This window comes from Arachis stenosperma, chromosome 9, assembly GCF_014773155.1.
Source record: "Arachis stenosperma cultivar V10309 chromosome 9, arast.V10309.gnm1.PFL2, whole genome shotgun sequence".
NCBI lineage: Eukaryota > Viridiplantae > Streptophyta > Magnoliopsida > Fabales > Fabaceae > Arachis > Arachis stenosperma.
Window position 1 is genome coordinate 158,078,574 of NC_080385.1, and position 23,207 is coordinate 158,101,780.

General features: G+C 35.1%; 4 protein-coding genes across 4 annotated transcripts; 2 read left to right on the top strand and 2 right to left on the bottom strand.

Annotated features, from left to right (window-relative positions):
• Window positions 1–3,954: 3,954 nt before the first annotated feature.
• On the top strand, window positions 3,955–6,228 carry LOC130951820 (uncharacterized). Its single transcript, XM_057880558.1, has 3 exons — window positions 3,955–5,021; window positions 5,227–5,381; window positions 5,603–6,228. The coding sequence occupies exons 1-3, from the start codon at window positions 4,427–4,429 to the stop codon at window positions 5,855–5,857; spliced, it is 1,005 nt and encodes a 334-aa protein (XP_057736541.1). The 5' UTR covers window positions 3,955–4,426; the 3' UTR covers window positions 5,858–6,228.
• A 6,363-nt stretch (window positions 6,229–12,591) lies between these two features.
• Window positions 12,592–14,819, top strand: LOC130951313 (ribonuclease H2 subunit A). The gene is made up of 6 exons (XM_057879966.1): window positions 12,592–13,055; window positions 13,143–13,230; window positions 13,323–13,460; window positions 13,547–13,634; window positions 13,727–13,847; window positions 14,543–14,819. Exons 1-6 carry the CDS (start codon window positions 12,775–12,777, stop codon window positions 14,727–14,729), a joined length of 903 nt encoding a protein of 300 aa, XP_057735949.1. The 5' UTR covers window positions 12,592–12,774; the 3' UTR covers window positions 14,730–14,819.
• A 649-nt stretch (window positions 14,820–15,468) lies between these two features.
• On the bottom strand, window positions 15,469–17,401 carry LOC130950925 (uncharacterized). Its single transcript, XM_057879528.1, has 2 exons — window positions 17,013–17,401; window positions 15,469–16,024 (listed from the first exon to the last, which is right to left on the bottom strand). Exons 1-2 carry the CDS (start codon window positions 17,104–17,106, stop codon window positions 15,726–15,728), a joined length of 393 nt encoding a protein of 130 aa, XP_057735511.1. The 5' UTR covers window positions 17,107–17,401; the 3' UTR covers window positions 15,469–15,725.
• Window positions 17,402–18,598: 1,197 nt separating this feature from the next.
• Window positions 18,599–20,530, bottom strand: LOC130951456 (replication protein A 14 kDa subunit B-like). Its single transcript, XM_057880104.1, has 3 exons — window positions 20,356–20,530; window positions 19,860–20,118; window positions 18,599–19,338 (listed from the first exon to the last, which is right to left on the bottom strand). Exons 2-3 carry the CDS (start codon window positions 20,113–20,115, stop codon window positions 19,274–19,276), a joined length of 321 nt encoding a protein of 106 aa, XP_057736087.1. The 5' UTR covers window positions 20,116–20,118; window positions 20,356–20,530; the 3' UTR covers window positions 18,599–19,273.
• Window positions 20,531–23,207: the final 2,677 nt, after the last annotated feature.

The window sequence follows — 23,207 nt, forward strand, 5'->3', positions numbered from 1 at the left end:
GAATCATGGACTTGCAACTTGATCTTAGGTTTGATATGAAACTTGGGCAATTAACATGGCATGCCAATGCATTGAGTTGTCCCTGGAAGTTGGCTCAAAGCGAGGTTGCATGGGCGTGTAATTGGCATGTGAATGGCATGCCACTTGAGTGAAGTTGAGAAGCGTGGACGTCCCTGGACTTTGGCCCAGCATGTCACGCCAAGGAGTGGCGTGGCACGCCCTTGCATGGAAGAGGTTGTGAACTTGGTGCGTAGGAGGGCATCAAGGCTGTGTTTGTTTACAGAGATAGGACACTGAGACACAAAATCGTGTTTGGCAGAGGAGACATGGACAGAGACAATGTGTCCAGAGACACTGAATTAGTGTATTTTGTGTCCATCCCGACAGGAAGGACACAGAGACACTAACAAAAGACACAACTTATTTTTTATTTTTTCTTTCATTATTTTTGTTAATTTTTCATAATTATATTTTTTATTATTATATTTTTCATCTCAAATTTTTTGAATGGAAAAAAAAACAAGAATAAATTAAATTTTCATAATTTGTTCTAGTTTATTGCCAAACAGAATACAAGAACAGAAAATTTTGTGTCTCTGTCCATCAATGTCTTGTCCTGTCCTGCTCTCAATGTCTTGTCCTGTCCTGTTCTTGGAAACAAACGCAGCCCAAGGCATGTTGCATGCCCACTCTTGCATGGATGATTGCAGGTGTGTGGAAAGGCACGCCCACTTGAGGAGGCACGATGGCATGTAAGTGGTGTGTGGAATGTGGCATGCCAATGGAAGTGGACAATGGCGTATGGTTGACGTGCCATACTCTTGAGGATGCTTAAAGGAGGCTCCCTGAATGTTGGCCCATCATGCCACGCCAAGGAGTGGCGTGGCACACCCAAAGAAGGAAGTTGCAGGCGTGTAGAGTCAATCTTAGGCGTGTAGAATGACGTGCCACGTCGGTTTTGGATGTTGTTTTTACGAGCTAAAAGGTGAGAATCGTTCGTGACCCAAACTGAACGTCCATTATAAACATATGCATGTCGTTTTGAATATCTGGATGTTAGCTTTTTAACTCCACTAAAACAGTCTCATTTGAACCTCTGTAAATCAAGTTATGCTTACTTGAGTATGAAGAGGTTATGATTGACAGCATTTACAAATTTTCTTCAAAGGCGTTGTACTTCCCTGGGGCTTCTTTGCTTATTCCTTCTCTTCTTTTGTCTTTTCTAAAATCTTTCAACAATATCCTAAACATATCAAAACTTAAAGCAACTCCAAAAAATATTGATTAAAGCACAAGAATATAAATTATAATAAGGAAACTACTAACTTTATTCAAGTAAATAATAGAGAAAATAACTAACGATGCTCGTGTATCAACCAGCATTGAAAGGATTGTCTAGCTGCATTACGTCTAAATTCAAAGTGTGATAATGACTTGGAACTTCAGACAATTGAGGAATGGGTAAAGAGGGAGGCAAGAGAAACCGAGCATCACTGCCGGTGGGAGTCTCCAATACATACTCATCAGAGAAAGAAGTCTCGTTAGATGATATGGACCCAGAAACATATTCTAAATTGCCCTCGCTGTCATCTTCTTCAGCACTATCACGAGGCTGGGCGAAGTGGATCAGTCTTACTTCTAGCTGGACTAATTGAGGACTCAAACAGGACAGCCCAACTCTAATAACCACGTCACGAACCGCAGCATACCACTCCATTACATGCTGTAGCATTAGCATTGCATGTACGTCGAACATTACCCTCACATGTTGAACCCCTTCAATCCAGAATAATCTGTTGGTGAATCCACCGCTCGGAAGCGCGTGCAAAAATCTATATGCAACTCGCCCAACCTCCTTGCTACCTATTCTCCATGTTGCTCAATATGATCGTCTTTAGCTCATGTAGAGTATCAACAAATCTAGTGTGCAACATCATAGTTGAGTTATATTAAAAAATCACTCATTTATCATCGTTTTTTACTATCCATTGTGTTAAATTACAATAAAAAATAACTAATTATTGTCCATGAGAACAAAGTTAAAGGATAAACAAAGAGAGGAGAAAGAAAAGATTGAATTGTGAATTGTGAGTATATATATAGAAATTTTCTTCAAGATATATAAGGTGCAGAAACACCTACTCCATAATACACATATTTCGGGTGCTGAGACACGTATTACACGTTTGAGTTTATTTCGGAGGTTGAGCCCATGTTCATTGTTTTAAACGTATCTTGGGTACTAAAACCTTGTTCCTAGTTTACGCATATCTCGGATTTTGTGTATCCATTTCCGTTACATCTATTCCAAATGCACACAAGATACGTCACGTCATCGTTGTATCACATAACGTGGTCTCAATACCCGAATATGATTATTTTCTAATCTCCCTTTGTATCCGAGATGTGATACGTTGTGCATTTAGGTAATTAATTCATATTTTATGTATTTCTGTAATTTTTATATTTATTTAATTTAAATAAAAATTTCTTTTTTAAATATATATAAAAATAAAAATAAAGACTAGTTCTTTTACATATATAAAACTTAGGAGTTATATTGAAATAAACTACTTGCTCTTTAATAATTTGTATAAATGGGAAGTAAAGGAAGAAAAACTTATTACTTGCAATATAAAAAGTAACCAAAGGTTTGTGTACACGAAAATATTGGCTCAATAATAATAATAATAATAATAATAATAATAATAATAATACCTTATTTACATTTTGAAATAATAATTTTGTATTTTAATTTATTCATAAACCATGTTAGATTATTATGATAAGAAGTAGTTATTCAATATTATCTGATCTTTTTTAAAATTTTATTTGGAGCATAAAAATATAATAAAACAAAACAATAAACATAGTGGCGAATTTTTCTCTTAAATTGACCTTCAACGAGATGTTAGTACGGATATATAAAAGTAAAAAATATATTTTTAAATAATGATTATGAAATTAATTTACAATGCAATTACGTACATATTAAACCATTAAAAATTCATCGAGAGATCAACATGACTAGTTAAATTTCTACAGATGTGGAGAATTGCAAAACGACAAGATAACGTGACGACTACTCCGAGGGATCAATTTAACAAAAACCAAAGGAATCAAAGAGCAAAACAAAAGGAAAAAGGATATTATAAAGACCGAGTATCACGATGCCGGACTTTGCATTTGCTAGCATGTTTATCGGCTGCTTTTTTTATGAATAAAACAATTTTTAAATAATTAAAAATATAAAAAAAATAATTAATAAATATTCTCAAAAAAATTTTATTTAATAAATAATTTATTCATTTTTTTCAAATTTTTGCGATAATTTTTTAATAAATATTTTAAAACATACAAAAAATTTGCAATAAAATTTAATTTTCATATTTTTTTATTTTTTAAAATAATATGATCATTCATAATAAAATATTTTCTTTAAAAAAAATCACTTAAAAAATTACTAGATTTAACAATCAAAAATTTTATTTTTTAATAATGTTTGAAAATTTATATTAATTTTTTTAATTTTTTTTAAATATATATTTAATATTAATTTGTTTTGTCATATTTTTTATTTAAATTTATTTATGGTTAATATCTTTTGAAGTTGTTTTTGTTAGTGATGTAAATTTTTTGTTTTAGTAATTTATCTTTTTTACATATTTCTTAGTATATCCCTGAAGATTTCAGTAAATCCAATTACTTCGGTCAATATTTCGCACGATAGATCACTGCTTTCTCAACTAATACGGGAGCAGGGTACATTGTTTGACTATCGATTCTCCATGGATATATAAACTTTTAAAATAAAAATAGACCCAACGACTAAAATTTTAATTATCATACCATAACCATCGGATACAACGTTTTATCGATAATTAATTAATTAATTAAAACCAATTTAGTGGTTATATTAAGTTGATGGGTGTTGACGCATCGCTAATGCATTAAAATCCTCCCTTTCGTACTTTTGGCTGGAATGGAAAATAATCCCGGCTTAGATGTACTTTTCACAGGAATTCATTTTTGTTAAGAAATGGCAGCGGATTAAGATTTAGATTTGGATCGCAGAGGAAGAAGATAAGGGAAGGAAATGGAATTAATTTCCACTTTTATTTTCTTTGCAAAGAAGGCACAATAAAAACATCATCATACTCACACAATATCCATTTATGGCTTCACCTGCACGACACCACACCAAACCAAACGCATTACTCAAACCACTTCTCTTTCACTCACCCTCACAGTCACACCATTAACCACCTCCCTACCCTCCTAATCGGTGCTGCTATAATCCAAATTAAGCTGTCGTTTTCAGTTCGTTTAAGCTTAATCATCACTACTAATCCCCATTCCCTCTAAACTCTAACTAACTCAACTTTCTCCCAAACCGTTCTTCCGCTATTTTCTGTTTGTTTCCGTTATGGGGAACTGTTGTCCCAAGCCGGAAAAATTAACGGCGGAGATTGTTCCGCACGACGGAGCTAAAGTTTATCCGACGGTCCGTTTGTACGGTTCGCCGAAGAGCATCGTCGCTGCTTACCTTCGTTTCGCGCTTCTCCACAAGTCTGTTTCGTTGGAATTTGTTCCCTCCAACGAAACGTCGTCGGAGCGCGACGGAGGATCCGACCCGGTTAGACTCCAGGTAGGGTCCGAGGTTGTTACGGGTTCCCGTGAGACGCTGCTGCGGTTTATTGACGCGCGGTTCCCTGGTCCATCGGTGGAGGCAGCTGCTGGCGGCGGAGGAGTGGGGAGGGAAGATGAAACGACGCCGTTGCTGGTGAGGATGACGGTGCTGCATCACAGGAGCATGTTGAGGCAGTTGGAGAGTGTGGTGAGGTGGGCGGAGGATCTGGCGACACGTGGAGGGAAGAAGGCGATTGATCCAACGGTGGGAAGCCCTAGGATGGAGATTAGGAAATTCGGGAGGAGCTACTCCGAGGTGCTTGAGGTTCTAATGGAGCACGCTCAGATGGAAGAAACTATCCTATTCCCTCTCTTCGATAAGGCTGATCGAGGTAACCAATCACTACAATGTTTCTCAAATTATTATTATTTGTTAGGTGCTCTGTTTTAATTGGATTTGTGTTTGTTGTGGAGTTAAGAGATATAGTGACTTTTTCTTAGTGGAGGTTGCGGAAAAGTTTGCTACTTGTCTTTGAAGCAATTCTGTGAGTGGTATAAATATAATATTTGAATTAAAAATAAAATGAAATGATGTAGGGCTCACCAAAGCTGCAAAGGAAGAACATGCTAGGGATCTACCTATCATGAATGGAATCAAAGAAGACATAAAATCAGTTGGGGTTTTGGACTCTGGCAGCCCTGATTTTCGAGAGGGTTTGTACAATATTTCTGCTCGCCTCAAGTTATTACAAGTAAGTTTGGCTTCTTTATAGTTACATTACACCTTTTGATCAACATATTTGAATGCGAATTGTTTAAAGGATTATCAGGAAGTAATTAATATTTGGGTTTCCATGATTTGTGTTATGTATTGTGTCTGTGTAATTTGGCTATTGGGATCCTGATAAATTACCAGCATTTTTCACCATCAAGTGGAGATCTGAATTGTGATGTTGATTATGTGTTGGTATAGGGACAGTGCAAGCAACATTTCATGGAAGAGGAGGTGGAATTGCTTCCGTTTATGGAGGCATTGGAGTTGAGCAAAGAGCAAGAGGTGAGTACATTGGAACAATGCTTTGATGTGATGCGTGAAACACATGGGCGTCTGTTGAAGTTTCTGCTCGAAGGGCTGCCAGCTCATGATGCCATCAAGTACTTGGAGTTAATCAATAAGTGCAGGGACAAAGCCAGAATGGAATCCATGCTCCAAATGATTCTTAAGTAAGCAACAAATCTTACTCAAAGTCATTGGTCCTACCATTATGAGCACATGGATGATGTACTTGGAATCATGCTTTGAAAATAATAGATGTAAAGTTAGAAATTTTTAGCCTCTTATACTAAGTGAAGCACCAAGCACGTGGATGAGACATTCTTCTAGTGCATCTTAGTCTGGACTAACAATATCATTTTGAAAAATAGGGAGTTTTATTTTCTTTCTCTTGCCCCCTTCATGATAGTTTCCATAAGGTTGTCATGAATATATGTTCCTAAAGTATGTACATCTAAGTTTCTGTACTACCAGTGTATTCAAAACTCAAAGGTACTATGTCAAGTAACATGTTAGTTTGCAATGTGTTGAAATTCTTTTCCAAAGTGCTTGTTTGCCTATGAACTGATGATAGCTCGCGTGTCGTGCCTGTCAAAGTCAAAATTCTTAGCAAATAAAGACACATTCCTTAACAGTTTTTCTCTCGACCCGTTGTGCCAAATGTTTCAACTACTAATCTTTCATGTAAATTTTGGGAGGCAAGTTAATTAATTGGAGTCCCAAAACACCAAATAAAATGGATAAATCATAGAAAGAACGGACCGATGTTTACTTTTCCTGGAGTGTGTTCAGCTAGTAATAACTTGAAATGAGCCTGACATATTATTTGAAGTACATTAAAAGAAAAAAAATTTCTTAATAATACTTTGACATCTTAACCATCATCAACTTATTGTTCCATTTTTTTCAGCCTGTTACATTAGCAATTTAGTACATGTATCTCTCTGTAATTTTCCCAATATTGGAATACGCTCCAAACAAGTGCATCTCAGTTTTCTCACTGCCATTATTTAGCAATAGTTTAGGAATGTTGATTTAATAATTTATTTTTCTGATTATTTTCTTAATACTTAAATAAATAAATATTTAAATATATATTATTTTTAAAATATCAAAAAATAAAAACTTAAAAAATTAAAAATGAGTTTAAATTTTCTATCTCTGCAATTTAATCATCTAACACATTTCACATCCACTACAATTTCACTGTTGTAATGTTACTTCACTCATCGTTAATTCATTCAAAAAGTACAGCCATGGCTAAACATTTCATTAAGAGGTGTTTTATGACTCGATTTAATCCAAAAATCCATTTAAGATTCAAACCCCTTTCAGCAGATAACTCGTCTCGGCCCGCTTAAACCAAAAGTTAAAAAGGAAAAAGTATAGGTAAACAATAAAAATTATTGTAAACCTTAGAATTCAGAATTTCAGCAGCCACCAGATAAACCTTAGATATCAATTTTTAAAATTATTATATTTTAGCTTATTTAGGAAAGAAATTTTGCACAATCTTTGTTCATAACATGAATAAGGCACCGAGGAATTTTTGTTTTTGTACGTACCTGGGCTGGGAGTCTGATCAACTCCGCCATCAACTTCCAACGCTCGCTCATCTATTACATTTAACTCTTTAAATATGATTGTTACCTTATTCCTGTTGATAAACTCATCGAAAATTATTTTGCTAATATTTTAGGATGCTTTATTGCTTTCACCACATAAGATAGGTATTTTTCGATGAGTTTCTCCAATTTTTAAAATAATTTTTAAGAAATGAAAGTGATCTCATAGTTCAATTTTTTTGTGCGATTGAAATTAACTAAATAAAGAAAAACAAAACAAATAAATCAAGAAACTGTTTAAATAGAGGGATAGTTCCGTTTAAGACTACTCTTAAACTCCCCTAAGGTGAAAGAAGTTTCAAATGTGAAAGTTGTAACTTCATCGTCATCTTTGTCATAGTATCTACTACCGTGTTTGTATCTCTTATAATCAAACGAAAGTCAACACGCCAATTCCAATGCATGATATCTCTTATTTTGAGCACCAATGGATCAATAAACCCAAAACCATCTTGAGTAACAAGATTAAATGCTTTCACACAATCTGTCTTACAAATAACATCGTTGACCCACATCCCAAGTTAAGAGATATCATCTCCAAATAGTAAACAATTCTCCTTGAAAAATACTATTATTCTCAATCATTCCCAAACACTCTCTTTGCCAACTCTCATTACAATCTCTAATAACACAAACAAAACCAACCCTATCACCCGAACCAAAATAACTAACATCACAATTAATCTTAAAAATACTAATGAATGGGAGATTCCAAAAACCATTTAGAGTACAAAAAAAGGACATACATTGTAATTCAAAAATATTTCTAAACACCTTTTCTAAACGTCCATTGAGTATGCTAGGATAATGTTTAAAAAATAGTGTAGTAAAATTTTAAATATTTCATTTTTTTTAATTTTCTTTTATAAAACTCCATTTGCAGCATATGAGTAGAGCTAAAAAATTAGTATATTTTATGATTTATAATTATTAATTAATCATTATTAATATTTTTAATTATATAAAATTACATCTAATAATACAGTTAAATACTGACTAAATTTTAATAGGGCAATGCTAGGGAACCAAAAGGGTATTAGCAAAAAATCAGCCAAATATCTTTGGGTAAATCCAAAATCTCTACGAGTTAATATATATGGATGTTTCTTCTACTAAGTATTAGAGTGTTTCTTTTTCATACTAAATGGATGTTCTTTTATATATTTTTCGATTTTTTTTGTATTGCAAACGTGAATGTCTCTATTTCTTTAAGAATTTCATATTTATTTTTTAAATTTTATAGATATTTAATTAATTTTGCTAAAATATAATTGGATGTTTCTTTTGTTAAGTATTAGGATATTTTTTTATATTAAATAAATGTTTTTTTATAATTTTGTAATTGTGTAGTTTTCAATCTCTTTAATCATCAAAATGACACCTAATATCCCAAAACACAGAACAACATCTTCATATACAACAACAACAACAAAGCCTTGTCCCACTAAGTGGGGTCGGCTACATGAATCAAACGACGCCATTGTGCTCTGTCATGTATCATGTCTACAGAGAGACCGTTTACATGTAGATCTCGTTTGACTACCTCACGGATAGTTTTCTTAGGTCTTCCTCTGCCTTTCGCTCTTTGTCCATCTTCCATCTTATCCACCCTCCTGACTGGATGTTCTATCGGTCGTCTTCCCACATGTCCAAACCACCTGAGACGCGATTCAACCATCTTTTCCACAATGGGTGCTACTCCAACTCTCTCCCTTATATCTTCATTCCTTATTTTATCCAATCGCGTATGACCACTCATCCATCTCAACATCTTCATCTCTGCCACACTCAGCTTATGTTCGTGCTCCCCTTTAGCCGCCCAACACTCCGTACCATACAGCATAGCCGGTCTTATAGCGGTGCGATAGAATTTACCTTTAAGTTTTAAAGGCACTTTTTTGTCGCATATAAAACCAGATGCACTCCGCCATTTTGACCAACCTGCTTGGATCCTATGATTTACATCCTGTTCAATCTCTCCATTATCCTGTATGATGCACCCAAGATACTTAAAACTTTTAACTTTTCGTAGGATGTTTTCTCTAATCTTCACCTCTATATTGGAGTTTTTCCTTCTCAGACTGAATTTACATTCCATATATTCCGTCTTGTTATGGCTTATGCGCAGACCATACACTTCTAGAGCTTCTCTCCATAACTCCAACTTCTTATTTAGGTCTTCCCTTGACTCTCCCATAAGGACGATATCATCGGCAAAACGCATGCACCATGGCACAGGCTCTTGGATGTGCTCTGTGAGTACTTCCAAGACTAACGTGAAAAGGTATGGACTTAAGGATGATCCCTGGTGTAATCCTATACCAATAGGGAATTCCTCTGTCACACCACCTTGAGTCTTTACACTAGTTGTTGCCCCATCATACATGTCTTTAATTGCCCGAATATATGCGATCCTTACTCTCCTCTTTTCTAAAACCTTCCATAAGACCTCCCTTGGTACCCTATCATACGCTTTTTCCAAATCAATAAACACCATGTGCAGATCCCTTTTATTACTACGATACCTCTCCATCATCCTTCTTAATAGGTATATCGCTTCAGTGGTAGATCTGCCTGGCATAAATCCAAATTGGTTCTCTGTTACTTGTGTCTCTTTTCTCAACCTCCGTTCTATCACCCTTTCCCATAACTTCATAGTATGACTCATAAACTTAATCCCTCTATAGTTTCCGCAACTTTGTATATCCCCCTTATTCTTGTAGATAGGTACCAAGGTGCTCTTTCTCCACTCATCAGGCATCTTCTTTGACCTTAAAATCTCATTAAAAAGCTTGGTTAACCAGTTGATGCCTTTTCCTCCAAGACCCTTCCAAACCCCAATCGGGATATTATCAGGTCCTAATGCCCTGCCATTTTTCATCTGCTTTAGAGCCTCTTTTACCTCGAAGTCTCGAATCCTTCGATAGTAGTCAAAGTTTTGATCTTCTTCCATTGTGCATAATCGACCAAGGCTCGGAAGAGTCTTCTGTCCCTCATTAAATAACTCGTAGAAGTAGCTCTTCCACCTTTTACTAATCTTCTCCTCTTGAGCCAACACCTCTCCATCCTTATCCTTTATGCACTTAACCTGATCCAAATCTCTCGTTCTTCTTTCCCGACTCTTTGCGATCCTATATATACATTTTTCTCCTTCCTTCGTGCCCAAAGACTGGTAGAGACCCTCATATGCTCTTGTCCTTGCTTCACTTACAGCCACTTTTGTCTCTTTCTTAGCCGCCTTATATTTTTCCCAGTTATCTGCATTGCGGCATAAAGACCACTCTTTAAAGCATTCCCTTTTTATCTTTATCTTTTCTTGTATACTCGCATTCCACCACCAGGACTCCTTGTCTCTTGGTCCTATTCCTTTAGATTCACCAAAATTTTCTTTTGCTGTTCTTCTAATAACTTCTGCCATCTCCCTCCACATCTCTTCCGCGCTTCCATTCCCATCCCACTTTGCCTCTTCTCCTACCCGTCTTAGGAAGCTTCTTTGTTCCTCACCTTTCATCTGCCACCACCTCGTCCTTGGGTTCTTGGTATGATGTCTTTTCCTCAACTTTTGCTCAACGCGAAAATCCATGACGAGCACCCTATGCTGTGTTGTCAAACTCTCTCCCGGGATAATTTTACAGTTAATGCAAAATTTCCGGTCGACTATCCTCAACAAGAAGAAGTCGATTTGAGAGCTTGTCATGCCACTCTTATAGGTTATAAGATGTTCGTCTCTCTTTTTAAAACATGTATTTGCGATGAGAAGATCAAAAGTTGAGGAAAAGTCCAAAATAGTTTTACCCTCGGCATTGATCACCCCGAAACCATGGCCTCCGTAAATACTCCCATATCCAGTCACTTCTCTCCCAACATGGCCATTTAAATCTCCTCCTAAGAAAATCTTATCTCCCAAAGGTATGCCTTGAACCAAACTCTCTAGATTCTCCCAAAACCTTATCTTGTGTTGTTCGTCCGAACCCACTTGCGGTGCATAGGCGCTAATCACATGGAAAGCACCTCCCTCCACCACAAGTTTGATAGAGATGATTCGATCTCCCACCCTCTTGACATCCACTACGTCCTTCTTCCACTGCTTATCCACAATTATTCCGACCCCATTCCTATTCTTCACCTTTCCTGTATACCAAAGTTTGAAACCAGAAGTATCCAACTCCCTAGCCTTTGCACCAACCCATTTCGTTTCTTGTAGGCACATAATGTTAATCTTCCTCCTTGTCATGGTGTCCACCACCTCCATGGACTTTCCTGTTAGAGTGCCTATGTTCCATGTCCCAAATCTCAACCTTCTATCGCTTCGACCTTTACCTTTTCCTTTGTGAACTAGCTTATTTACCCTCGTCCGTTCACGAAAACGCGAGAACCCTTGCTCATTTAACACTACATCCGGGCACTGATGCAGCGGCTCTTGCTTCGACACCGTACTCGAGCCATACGGCGCGTTGCTTCCGGGCAACGACCTAGCTTTAGCGCAATAATGTCTTTGATTCATGTCATGGGGGTTCGGCTATATTTTTATGTTGGTTGTCGAAGACCTAACACAACCCTCCTCCTTTATCCGGGCTTGGGACCGGCTATGTACCGCAAGTGTAACATAGGCGGAGTTAGAACAACATCTTCATATAAACAATGAAATTAGCTTTCTCCCAAATATTGCAAATAAAATTATCAACCGTCTCCTGGCTCAAGAAGTTAGCACCGTCCAGCCAATTGAACCTCAGGATCCCAACTTCCAGCTAGAACACGTCGCAAATGTTTTTAAACCATACGGTGGTCTTCAAAATAAAGTTTTTAATCCTTCTAAATTGCTACAAGGAAGAGAAAAAATGTTTTTAAACCATACAGTGGTCTCCAAATAAAAATAAAGTAAATGAAGTATGATGTACCTTTTCAAGTTGATCAAATCCATCTAGTTGATTAAGCAACTCTATCAGTGTTTTCTGAATCTTACGATCAGCAGTGCGCTCGCATTGGTGAGAGAGAAAAGTTAGTGTGTGTGATTGTTGGAGGTGGGTAGATTAATGTGAGAGAAAAGAAAAATGCTTTTATAGATTTTAATTAGGTTTACTTAATTAATTTTAAATTTTTTAAATTTTGAATTCTTTAAATTTAAAATTAATTATTAATATAAATTAATGTGGTTTTATTTAGTTTTTGACTGGTAACTTTTTGGTTCTAAATACTTTTCCATTTTAATAAAACAGCGACATTTTTCATTAGTCCTCAAATATAGGAAAATTCCGGTCGATTCCTACATCCCGATGATGATGACGTTCATGACCCATAAGAGAAAAGGAGGGAAAGAGAAAACCTCTAAAAAGGAGTAAAAATAGTTATTTTTATTTTATTTTATTTTTAATGAGAAGCTTAAAGCAGTTGGCCCTAACCCGTTGAGGTGACTCGTATGAGAAGTGAAGTTCAGTTGGCGGGAAACTGAAAGTTGGAAGCGCCGAAATGGGATCGGAAAGCGTGGTTCCGAAATGGGCTTCTCAGCCTTGCATTATGGGAATCGACGAAGCCGGTAGAGGCCCGGTTTTGGGTCCCATGGTCTATGCTTGCTTATACTGCGCTCGCTCCTACCAGAACACTCTCTCCTCTCTCAGTTTTGCAGATTCCAAAACCCTCAAAGAAGACAAGAGGGAAGAACTCTTTGAAGCTCTCAAATCCAATGACTCTCTTGCTTGGGCCGTTGACGTCATCGATCCCAGGGACCTCTCCGCTAAAATGCTCCAGAAGTAAGCTATTATCAATCTTCTTCAACATTATTATGCTAATTTACTACTTAGCCCCTTTCTTCGTCGTGTTAATTTTGATTGTTACAGGAACAAGATTAACTTGAATGAGATTTCACATGATTCTGCTATGGGACTCATTCATAGGGTTCTCAAATTGGGAGTGCTCTTAACCGAGGTAAATGCTGCTTTTCCATAACTACATGTTAATGTAGATGATCATTTCAGTTACAAGAGTGAGGAACGTAGAAATTTTGTGTGTTTTGTTAGGTTTATATAGATACAGTTGGAGATCCAGGGAAATACGAAGTGAAGCTATCTAAAGTTTTTCCGTCTATCAAATTTGTTGTTGCAAAGAAGGCTGATAGTCTTTATCCCGTTGTTAGTGGTGCAAGCATTGTTGCAAAGGTACTTAATTTGAACGTTTTTCTCCCTTGATGATATTGTTGCGACAGTTTGGTTTCGACATTTTTAATGTAATCTGAATTTTTTAGGTCACAAGGGACAGGGCTTTAAGAGATTGGGTTCTTGATGAGAGTGTTGAAAACATGCACAGAAACTTTGGCTCTGGATATCCTGGAGGTGCAAAAGACTATATATAAATCTATTGTTTTGAACAATATTATACACTTCTTGTGCCTATGATGAATGTGGTTGTGCCTTCATTTTTGTAGATCCCCAAACCAAGTCTTGGCTAGAAGATCACAAGCATCCAATCTTTGGATTTCCGACATTGGTCCGGTTTAGTTGGGGAACCTGCAATACCTATTTTAAAGATGGTGCGGAGGTCTTATGGTAAGCCCCCGTTTTCAATCTTCTGGGAAACCTCAGAATTTGACTCCCTGTGATGCCTAAGTTTGCTCCAGTTTATATCTGATAGATTATTCATCATGATATCATGTCAATTTTAGTTTCAAGGTTCATGTGCTCCCAGAATAGCAATATCAATCCCACATTAGAAATTTGAATAACTTGCACTTTGTGCTCTTAAGACACACTGTTGTTGAAATCAAGATCATTTTGAGTTCTTCTAGCTGTTTCTAGATTGATTAGTAGGAAGTAGGTACTTCTCCCTTTCTCATTTACAGTGTTTGTATGTCAACAACTAAAAGCAGAGATTTATAATATAATTTGGAGTTGAGATAAATTCCCATGGTAGCACTTCATATAGGTCTTGTAATTTGTGAAAGAACCGGCTCCCCTAAGCTTTGAGAACTTTGAGTTTAAAGTGTAGTCTAAGTTTGTGTGAGAGAAGGGTTCTCTGTTACATACTTTAAGTTTGGCTAACGGGTTAAGAAAGATTTTTAGAAGAGTTAGTTTCTTGGCATGCATCATATCTTAAGGTTGAACCCCCAATCACTTGTACCGCCATCCATTTATATGAAATAAACAACCTTTTCCCTTCTATCTCTCTTTTCATGTCTTTCTCTTTCTCCTACAAGCTTTGTCTGAATTGTTTGTTTATCTGACTAAATTTTCACTGCTTGTAGGGAGTCTGACAAAACGGATGAAGATGGTGGCAACAATAATAGCAATGGCAAGCGGCAGTTGAAGCTAAGCAACGTGGGTTTCACCTCATCCAAGAGGAGAAGTGAAGAAATAGAATCAAGTGGTAAAGGACGCTGTAGGTTTTTTCAGTCCAGGAAACTTGAGCAACTCACTTATTTCCAAAATTAATGCTTCATTGTTGCACCTTGTTCTTATGTCATCTTTGTTGTAGCTACATTATATCATTATATTGAATGATTTTCTATGGAGTTTGGATAACATGTTGTGTGTATAAATTTCCTAGAACTATATAACAACTATCAGATGTCTACTGAACTTACACTCTATCAAAGTGATAATTCAATAGGTATTGATATTTGTAAGTTGAATTTATGTAGTAGATGAACAGGCATACCCACACATTTACATGTCTGAGATAGCTGATTCTGACGAATAATTACTTTTTTGGTTCGAATGGCTGTTGTATACTACACTTGGTTGGCCATAATTCCTTACCCTAGCCCCTAGGAATTAGGATGCAGATCCCTGTTTTCAAATTTTGTTCTTGCTTATTCAATTTGTATTTTTCACACTTGCAGTTTAAGATATCTACGCAAACATTAGGAGTCAGCACTTTCTGCCGACATTATATTCTTCTTGGTTGGTCCTATCTGAATCCTTTGATCTGATTGGACATTGGATGCGATAGCTACATTCCCAGCACCGAATAATACTTCCAACCGAACGTACGTGTAACGTGTTTGAAAACATGATATTTTTATTACTTATGTTCACTTGTATCTATTGTCACTTTCAGCAATTGCTGAATATGACAGTACTCATAATTAAAGATGATGAATTTAGCAGAAAGAAAAATGCACAGGAAAAATGATATATCATTTTCAATTTTAACTTATCCATGGAATAGTGTTAATTTGATATTTTGCATACATGAAGAAACCATGCTACTCCGAACAAAATACTATCATATTCCTTGGAAGTTGGAACTGATACATTTTGAATATAATACACAACATATTGTCCTCACGAGAAAATATTGTCGGAAAATAACATATATAAGCTATAGCATTCGACTACTCACCACGACAAAAAAAAAAAAATGGTAAAGAACCTATATAACAAACATGTTACATGATATACAAAATAACCTTTATTTTTATTTTTTTACAAAATCAATAGGAGAGGACAGGCCAAAGTGATCACAATTGAAGTGAAAACGTTGATTCTGCTGAGATTGTTGTTGGCAGCACCACGGTGTATCTGATGGTTGCGATTGTTATTAGCAGCAGCACCTCCTGCATAAACAGGTATAACCCCGCCGCCGGCTGGTACATTCGGAGAGTGACCTGATCCTGGCTCTCCATTTCCATGTGCAGCGCCAGCGCCGCCGCCGCCATGAGGGGCTGTATGACTGCCTCCTTCTATCTTACTTCCATTCATTATCTTGCTTTCCTGCATGGTTGCTATTGTAATTAAAAAAAAAAAAAAAAAAAAAAACATGAGTAGGGGTGTTTACTCATGGACTCTTGTTTCTTTCAGATAAGAAAGAAACTAGCAACTAACAAAGCTATGGGAACAAGATTCTCTATACCAATGATAGTTGTAAAGTGAGAAAATGAACTCATTTTCTTGGTTTACAATTATTAACAAGTCACTTTATGTCCAAAAATCTAAATCAGAAGCACCCTAAACCTTAAAATATCTTAATATGCAGTACACAGCATAGAGAATTCTATAGACCAAGACATGATTTGGTATAGGATCCCCCACTAGACAGATAAAAGCCATTGATATGCACTTTTTATTCTAACTGAAGGTGAGGTAGAAGTTAATACCAGCAACTTTAGTTCAGCATTATCTAAACATCTTAGGAGTGGCAAGCAAGGAATATGTAACATTCAAAGAGGTTCCGTGATACCTAATAGGAATATTTTGAGACCAATTGCCAAAAACAGAGAATCTGGATTACCATTATGCTATGGTTCAGTGGAAAAATGCACTTAATGATGTCAAAAGAAAGCTGCTTTAAAAAGCTATTAGATACTCTAAATACAGATTAAAAAAATGTTTACAGAAACTGATAAATAAATAGAGGTTAATCATAATTCCAGCAATCAGAACGCTGAACTGATTGCCCTGTAACTCTGTTGGACTTATGTAATTCTTCAATCAAAAGGGTGTTTGAGAAAAATTAAAAGAATAAAAATTATATTTGCTTGCTGATAAATATCTATAATTTCAATTTTCTAAACAATCAGCTTATGAATGTGCAACCTTCTTTTATCATAGCTTACTGTTACACAAAGAAAAGCAACTTTACTATCAAGATTTTTATATAATAGAAGATTTTTAGATCTGGTTATGTACGAGGAAAGAAAGAGGGGAAGGGGATGGCAACAAAACAAGAACTTAGGAACATTTTATAGATAATAAAAGAAATTAGGACAGTACCTGTAGGCAAGGTCTTCCGAGTGGGATATGAAGAAGTAAGATCAGTAAGAAAGAGCAATATAACAAGAGAAAATCCAAGTCCTCTAACACCCATTTGGTTTGTTGTTCTAGTAATCCATACAAATGAGATGAACTTCAGTGATCCTTGTTTTATAAGAGAAAACTCCAACAAAGCTTTTCAGTTTGTGGCACACCGAATGGCTAGTAGGTAGAGCTTGTTTAAGACTTGCAGGTTAGAATCTTTTGGAAAGCAAGTATGGCCTTATCTCTATTCTATAAGTGCCCTTAATTATAAAAGTAGAAAAAAGTATTGTAAGTGGCAAGTGGTCCAATTAGTTATGAAATATGCGTAGAGAAGTTTTTATCATCTCACGAGTGGAAGGTTTAACAATCGTGGCCATGAGTCACAAGAATACACTATTATACTATTACTTTATTTTCTGTTTAAACATGATTTTGATTAAAGAAAGTTATTCCTTTTTCTCCTCCCCTCAAGTCATAGTCATGATAAAGGTAATTAATTTTAGTTGGTCGAGGTTACTCGTTTGTTTAAGCAAATTTTGTTTTAAATTTCGCATATGCAGCAACCCATGAGTTAGTGACAGATTATTGAATGAAATTTCAATCTGCGAAAAATCAGATTTACTAGGTAAAAAAATACTATAAAAATCAAGATAATCATAATGAGGTTGCAAATGATAATTAATTTTTATCTACCATTTAATTGTAGTATGTGGCGGATATATTAGATTCTCCCAAAGGGTCAAAGACTGTTTGCACATGTAACACATGTACAGCTGACTGCCCAAACATGTTAAGTTAATGAGTAGTATCAACCCATGTTAGGGTTTGAATCCTCATTAAATAATACTATATGTAGATCCTTTTTGACTCGAGATACGAAATTATTGATTGCCGCATTCGCTTGATACGATTCAGTTATTTTCAAATATGAATCAAATTAAATTGGTTTAATAATTAGCTTACTAGTTCAATTAAACAAATATTGTGAGTTTAAATTCCAGACATGGTGAAAAAACCATAGAAAAAAAAGTTATTTCCAAATGTGCAAAATCAGACTTATTAATTTCATCGGTGAAGTAAATTAATCATTGAGGAGACTCTTTTTGACCTGTAAACCTAAGCAACCCTGTTCTAAATTCTAATGAAACCATGCCAAGTTGGCTTTGCCTTTAGGTCGGTAGCGTAGCAACACCGATTAATCGTTGTTTCTTATAAGTTATAACTTATAACCAATCCCCTTACATACATTTTGAATTACCGGCCATCTTTCGATTGTCTGATTTTTTCAGTAAACATTGACAGGAAAAGTTTAATTGCAATTCACTAATTAGCTTTTAGTTGTCAATAGTCTTTTAATAAAATGCTGTAGTACCGATATTGTTCACAATTCAAAGAATTTGAAAAATGAAATTGCTTCCGTGCATAAATAATTAAATAGTACTAGTAGAGGGTAAGTATCATATATAAAAGCAAGAAATATTGAAAAATAAAATAGAAGAGAGCAAAGCACCGTACGTCAAACTAATGAATATGTTAATCATACCAATGCCACGTTTGATTTAAAAAATCAGGGTAAAGAAATGATAACGGAAGATAGGCACCAAATATATATATATCATTTCCGGTCTCTAACCATTTGTTCCATGGATTTCGCACCCCCTAACAAATATAAAAACCCAAATTGGTTACTATCTACTTTGATAAATGTACATTCCACTGCAATCAGTTTTGATCAGGTCACTTGCTGACATATCAATCACTTGCTTAGCCATCTTCATTATTGTAAAAACTGAAACGTACATATATCAAAGTATATATGAACCAATTTGAGTTTTTATATTTGTTAAAGAATGCAAAGTTCATTAGATAAATGATTAAGGACTGAAAAGAACATTTACTCTTTAATTAAGGGACAACATCTTTTTATACTGTATATAGACCAAGCTAAATATAACATTAGAGGTAACGTGCATATATAAACTTAGGTAAACATTGTAGGCCCGTATATAATTATAAACCAAACCAAACCAGACATAAATTAGAGATAATCAGATACCAGTATCTCCCAAGAGAAAAGAGAGTTTATACAGAGCACATGCTCTGCCTGCTCCTCTGAATAAACATGCATTCTAGTCATTGCTTTTGATCATACATTTACATCCTAAGTTCCTAACACCCAAGAATGAAGGCTGCAATTCCATACCGTTCAATTCCTGATCAAACATTCGGTAAGGTCCCTAGAGAAACAGATTTCTGAATTCTCCATTTGCTAGTTGGCATAACCGATTGTAAGAATTGGTATCTGCAAACAAGGCCACATGCCCACATCAGAACCAAGATAAACATTCAGCTAAAAAAAAAAAAAAAAAAAAAAAAAGAAGACGACTTCTACAAGATTTCAAACGATTATAGAATTTTTATCGGTGTCTAAATAGAACAGTCATCCACTGAATCTAATACAGGGTTTAATTTGAGAACAAAATCAATATTGAAAGAACATTCTACCCTGACATTTTTCTTCTACTACAAGACTAACAGAGAATTATAGGAATTTGATCTTTAGTGTCTAATGACTAATTAAAACAATCATCCATTGAATCTAGTATGGGGTAAATTAAGCTGAAAAAAACACAACATTCATAACTTGAAGTTTAATTTTGATGTAATAACAGTGACAGTGCAATTATAATTAGATGATCATGTAAAATTGTTTGCATTAAAACTAAATTCATAACTCTACTTAATACAATTTCATTTTGGAAAGTAAATTATTAAAACAAAGTAAAGAGGAAAAATCATAGCAAAGAGTGTAATGATTGATACCAAAAGTGGTGCCAAAGTCAGTCCAGATTTCAGCATTGATGGAGCGATTAGTTTCCGCAATACCAATAACTTCAACAAAATTCATAAGAGGGACTTGTGGCAAACCATTCACAGTTAGTTCTTGATCATCTGTGGATTTTGCTGCAGTGACCACACCATCACATTTATTCACCTGAACCACCGTTCGTACTTTCTTTCCTATGAACTTTGGAAGCAACTCGCCATTTACAAATACAGCTGGGTTTGAAGTGTCCATGGCCTAAAAGAAAGAAAAATGAAACAGATTGAACAGAATCAAACTTCACAATTGGATTCTGATTAAGTAATAGTAATTTATGTAATTAAGTAAAAACCCTAGTTTCAACCTTCAACTTAACCCGTAGCACTAAAAAACCCTAAGAATAGTTTCCGCAAGATAAGTGCAGAAAAAGAAACATCCACAGCATCAAGGAATTGAAGTAAAAAACATGAACGGAAAAAGAAAAAGAGAAGTCACCTTGAAATTGAATGATTGAAAACACTGAACCCTTTGCGTTTGAGTTAAAATCTGTGGGCAGTGGTAAAGAAATATATAAGAAGAGCGGGAAATGAACAATAAACAAGCGGGAAGGCTTCGGTGAACTTTTCTATGTGGCGGGAAATGAATATACTTGGGTTTTTACCATTCTCTCCCAAACTTGAGTGGATCGAAGCAAGTGGATTTAATTACAAGTCTTATTGTACATCTAACTATTTTTTTTTTTTTTTCAACTAAATCCAATCAAATTGATTCGATTCTAACAGAAGATTCTAACAGAAGTTACTAAGGTATAAAGTAAGTGTGTGAATCTTTTTCTTTGCGTTCTTTCTTATTAGTGTGTTTCTTTAACTTTGTCATTTTTTTAATACTACTTGTCACGGTCAATTTTAGAAGGTTAAATTTAATCATATTTGTATAATTTTTTAGAATGTTTAAAAATACTTTATATAATTTTGAAATGTTCTAAAATATTCTAGAAGGTTCCAGAATACCGTGGAAAATTATAGAGTATTCTATAAGAGTGTAGATATATATATAGATGTATATAAAAGAATGAAGAGTTGTATGAAATAATTTAAAAATATTTAAAGATCTGTGGTAGAATATATATTTGTAGTAAAAATTTTAGATGGTCAATATGAACCGTTAATTATATTTAATCATAACTATTCATTGAGGAGATGGATGATTATAAATAGGAGGTAAAAGTTATAGTTTGTGTGTGTAAATCATTTGTAATAAATACTTAAGTAATAAAGTGTTATTTCTACCAAAGTTTTATTTCTCTTGTGTTCTTAGCTTTCTTATTAAGTATTGAGGGTTAGACTAAATTAGTTTTAACTCAAAGGATTGAGTAAGTTTGAGTGCCGGCACAGTAGCGTTGGAGTGTGTTCAAAGTCGTGAAAATTTGGCATCAGAGCAAGGTTCAAGAGGGAGCACAAGTAATTTATGGATATGACTTCTAATATAACCATGGAGCATGTTGAGTCTCAAAAGAAAAGTGATGCTATTCCTTCTCAATAGGGAGGTAAGAAGGCATATTCTTTAAGTGAGTTTAGAGGTAAGCACTCTAATTTTTTAAAAAATAGAGTTTCTATATTAGAAAATATTCTATCATCTATGAATAAGCACTTCCAAATGATAGAACACGACAATGAGACCCTCGAGACTCACGTGTTGGGAGAACTAGATGCTCTCAAAGAAAGCATGCCCCAAATAGAGGATAAGTTTGAGTATTCTTTGAAACTATTCGAGGAGGTTCAAGTTTGGTTTGAGAAAGCAAGATCCCGAACAACCATTATAAGAGAGATGACAAAGATTGATCTCCTAAAGTCGAAGGAGTTCAAGAGTGTGAGGGATGCTCGAGAGGTGGAGAACTTCCTATGACAAATGGAGAGATACTTCGAAGGCTAAGGGGTGATCGAAGAAGCAATAAAAGTACGTACTACAACTCTCTACCTTTTTGACAATGCTACTTTATGGTGGAGGAGAAAATACGTAAATATGGAAAATGGTACTTGCAACATAGACACATGAAAAGATTTTAAAAGAGAGTTAAAAAGACAATTCTTCTCTGAGAATGTGGTCTATGAAGTAAGGAAGAAATTGCGACTACATAAAGGAGTTTACTACTCTTAACCAGCAAATGGACAGAGACACAAATGCTCATTTTGTTTGTTGTCTTAACTAGCAATGGATAGAGATAAAAAGTTACAAACACACAACACACATAGATATGAACATACACAGTTTTTATTTTGTTTGGCAACACCATACATAACAGTATACTAGTATCCATAAATTTATCAAACTGACAAATTTATCCTCATCAACAACACCATCATCTACAACCACCATCACCATCTACTAGCAGCATCACTACTATTATCATATTTATCATCTTCATCATCATCTATAATTATCAAAAAAATATTGATAAAATTCTTAACAATCATCATTTATCTAAAAGAATAAAAAGAAAAAAGACGGAGGCAATAATCACAAGAGAATGATGGAGATAAGAGAGACAGTGAGAGAAGGGAAGAGGAAGCAATGCAGAGGGATGGATGATGTTGCGATTTGTTGTGTCGTGAGGGATAGACGGCGAGGGCAACGAATTTGGACAAGTGGCGGCAGCAATGCAAAGGCAGCGCAGATTCGAGAAATGCAGCGATAGCAGTGCGGATGAGAACAAATATGAGAACGCAACAGAAAAAGAGTGCAACGATGGAGAAAGAGAGGACCGTCGGAGGAGGGAGATATGGCAGTGGCGACGAAATTTATGACAAACAAAAAAGAATCTAGAGGGAGGTAAAAGACTGGAGGAAAAAGAAAAGGAAGTAGAGAGAAAAGGTTAAGTGGAATAGGGTTAAGGTAGGGATAATGGTAGAATTTTTGAAATTAATTAGGAATAAAAGTAAAAAAATTTGTATTTCAGTGTTCCAACTTTAAAGGGAAACACTAAAAATATGTATTCTGTTATTTCTGTGTGTAGCTGAATATCATCATATCTATTAAAAATTTATGTCTCAATAAACAAACGATAGACATATACCACCATATTTATATACTAGACTATTATCAATGTCCATATCTAAATAAACAAACGTAACCTTAAAAATTTTGTTGTGTGACTGTTTAATTTATATATTTGCTATATTAACATAAGAATTGATGTCAAAACAAAGAAAAGTATTGTGTCTTTTTTTAGTTGTCATGTACTTTAAGTAGTTAATTTTGATTAAGTTATTTTTCACGCAAAAAATTATAAGTGATTTATTTGTTATTTTTTCTAAAATATATATAACTGACTAGTGGTCTTTAAATTC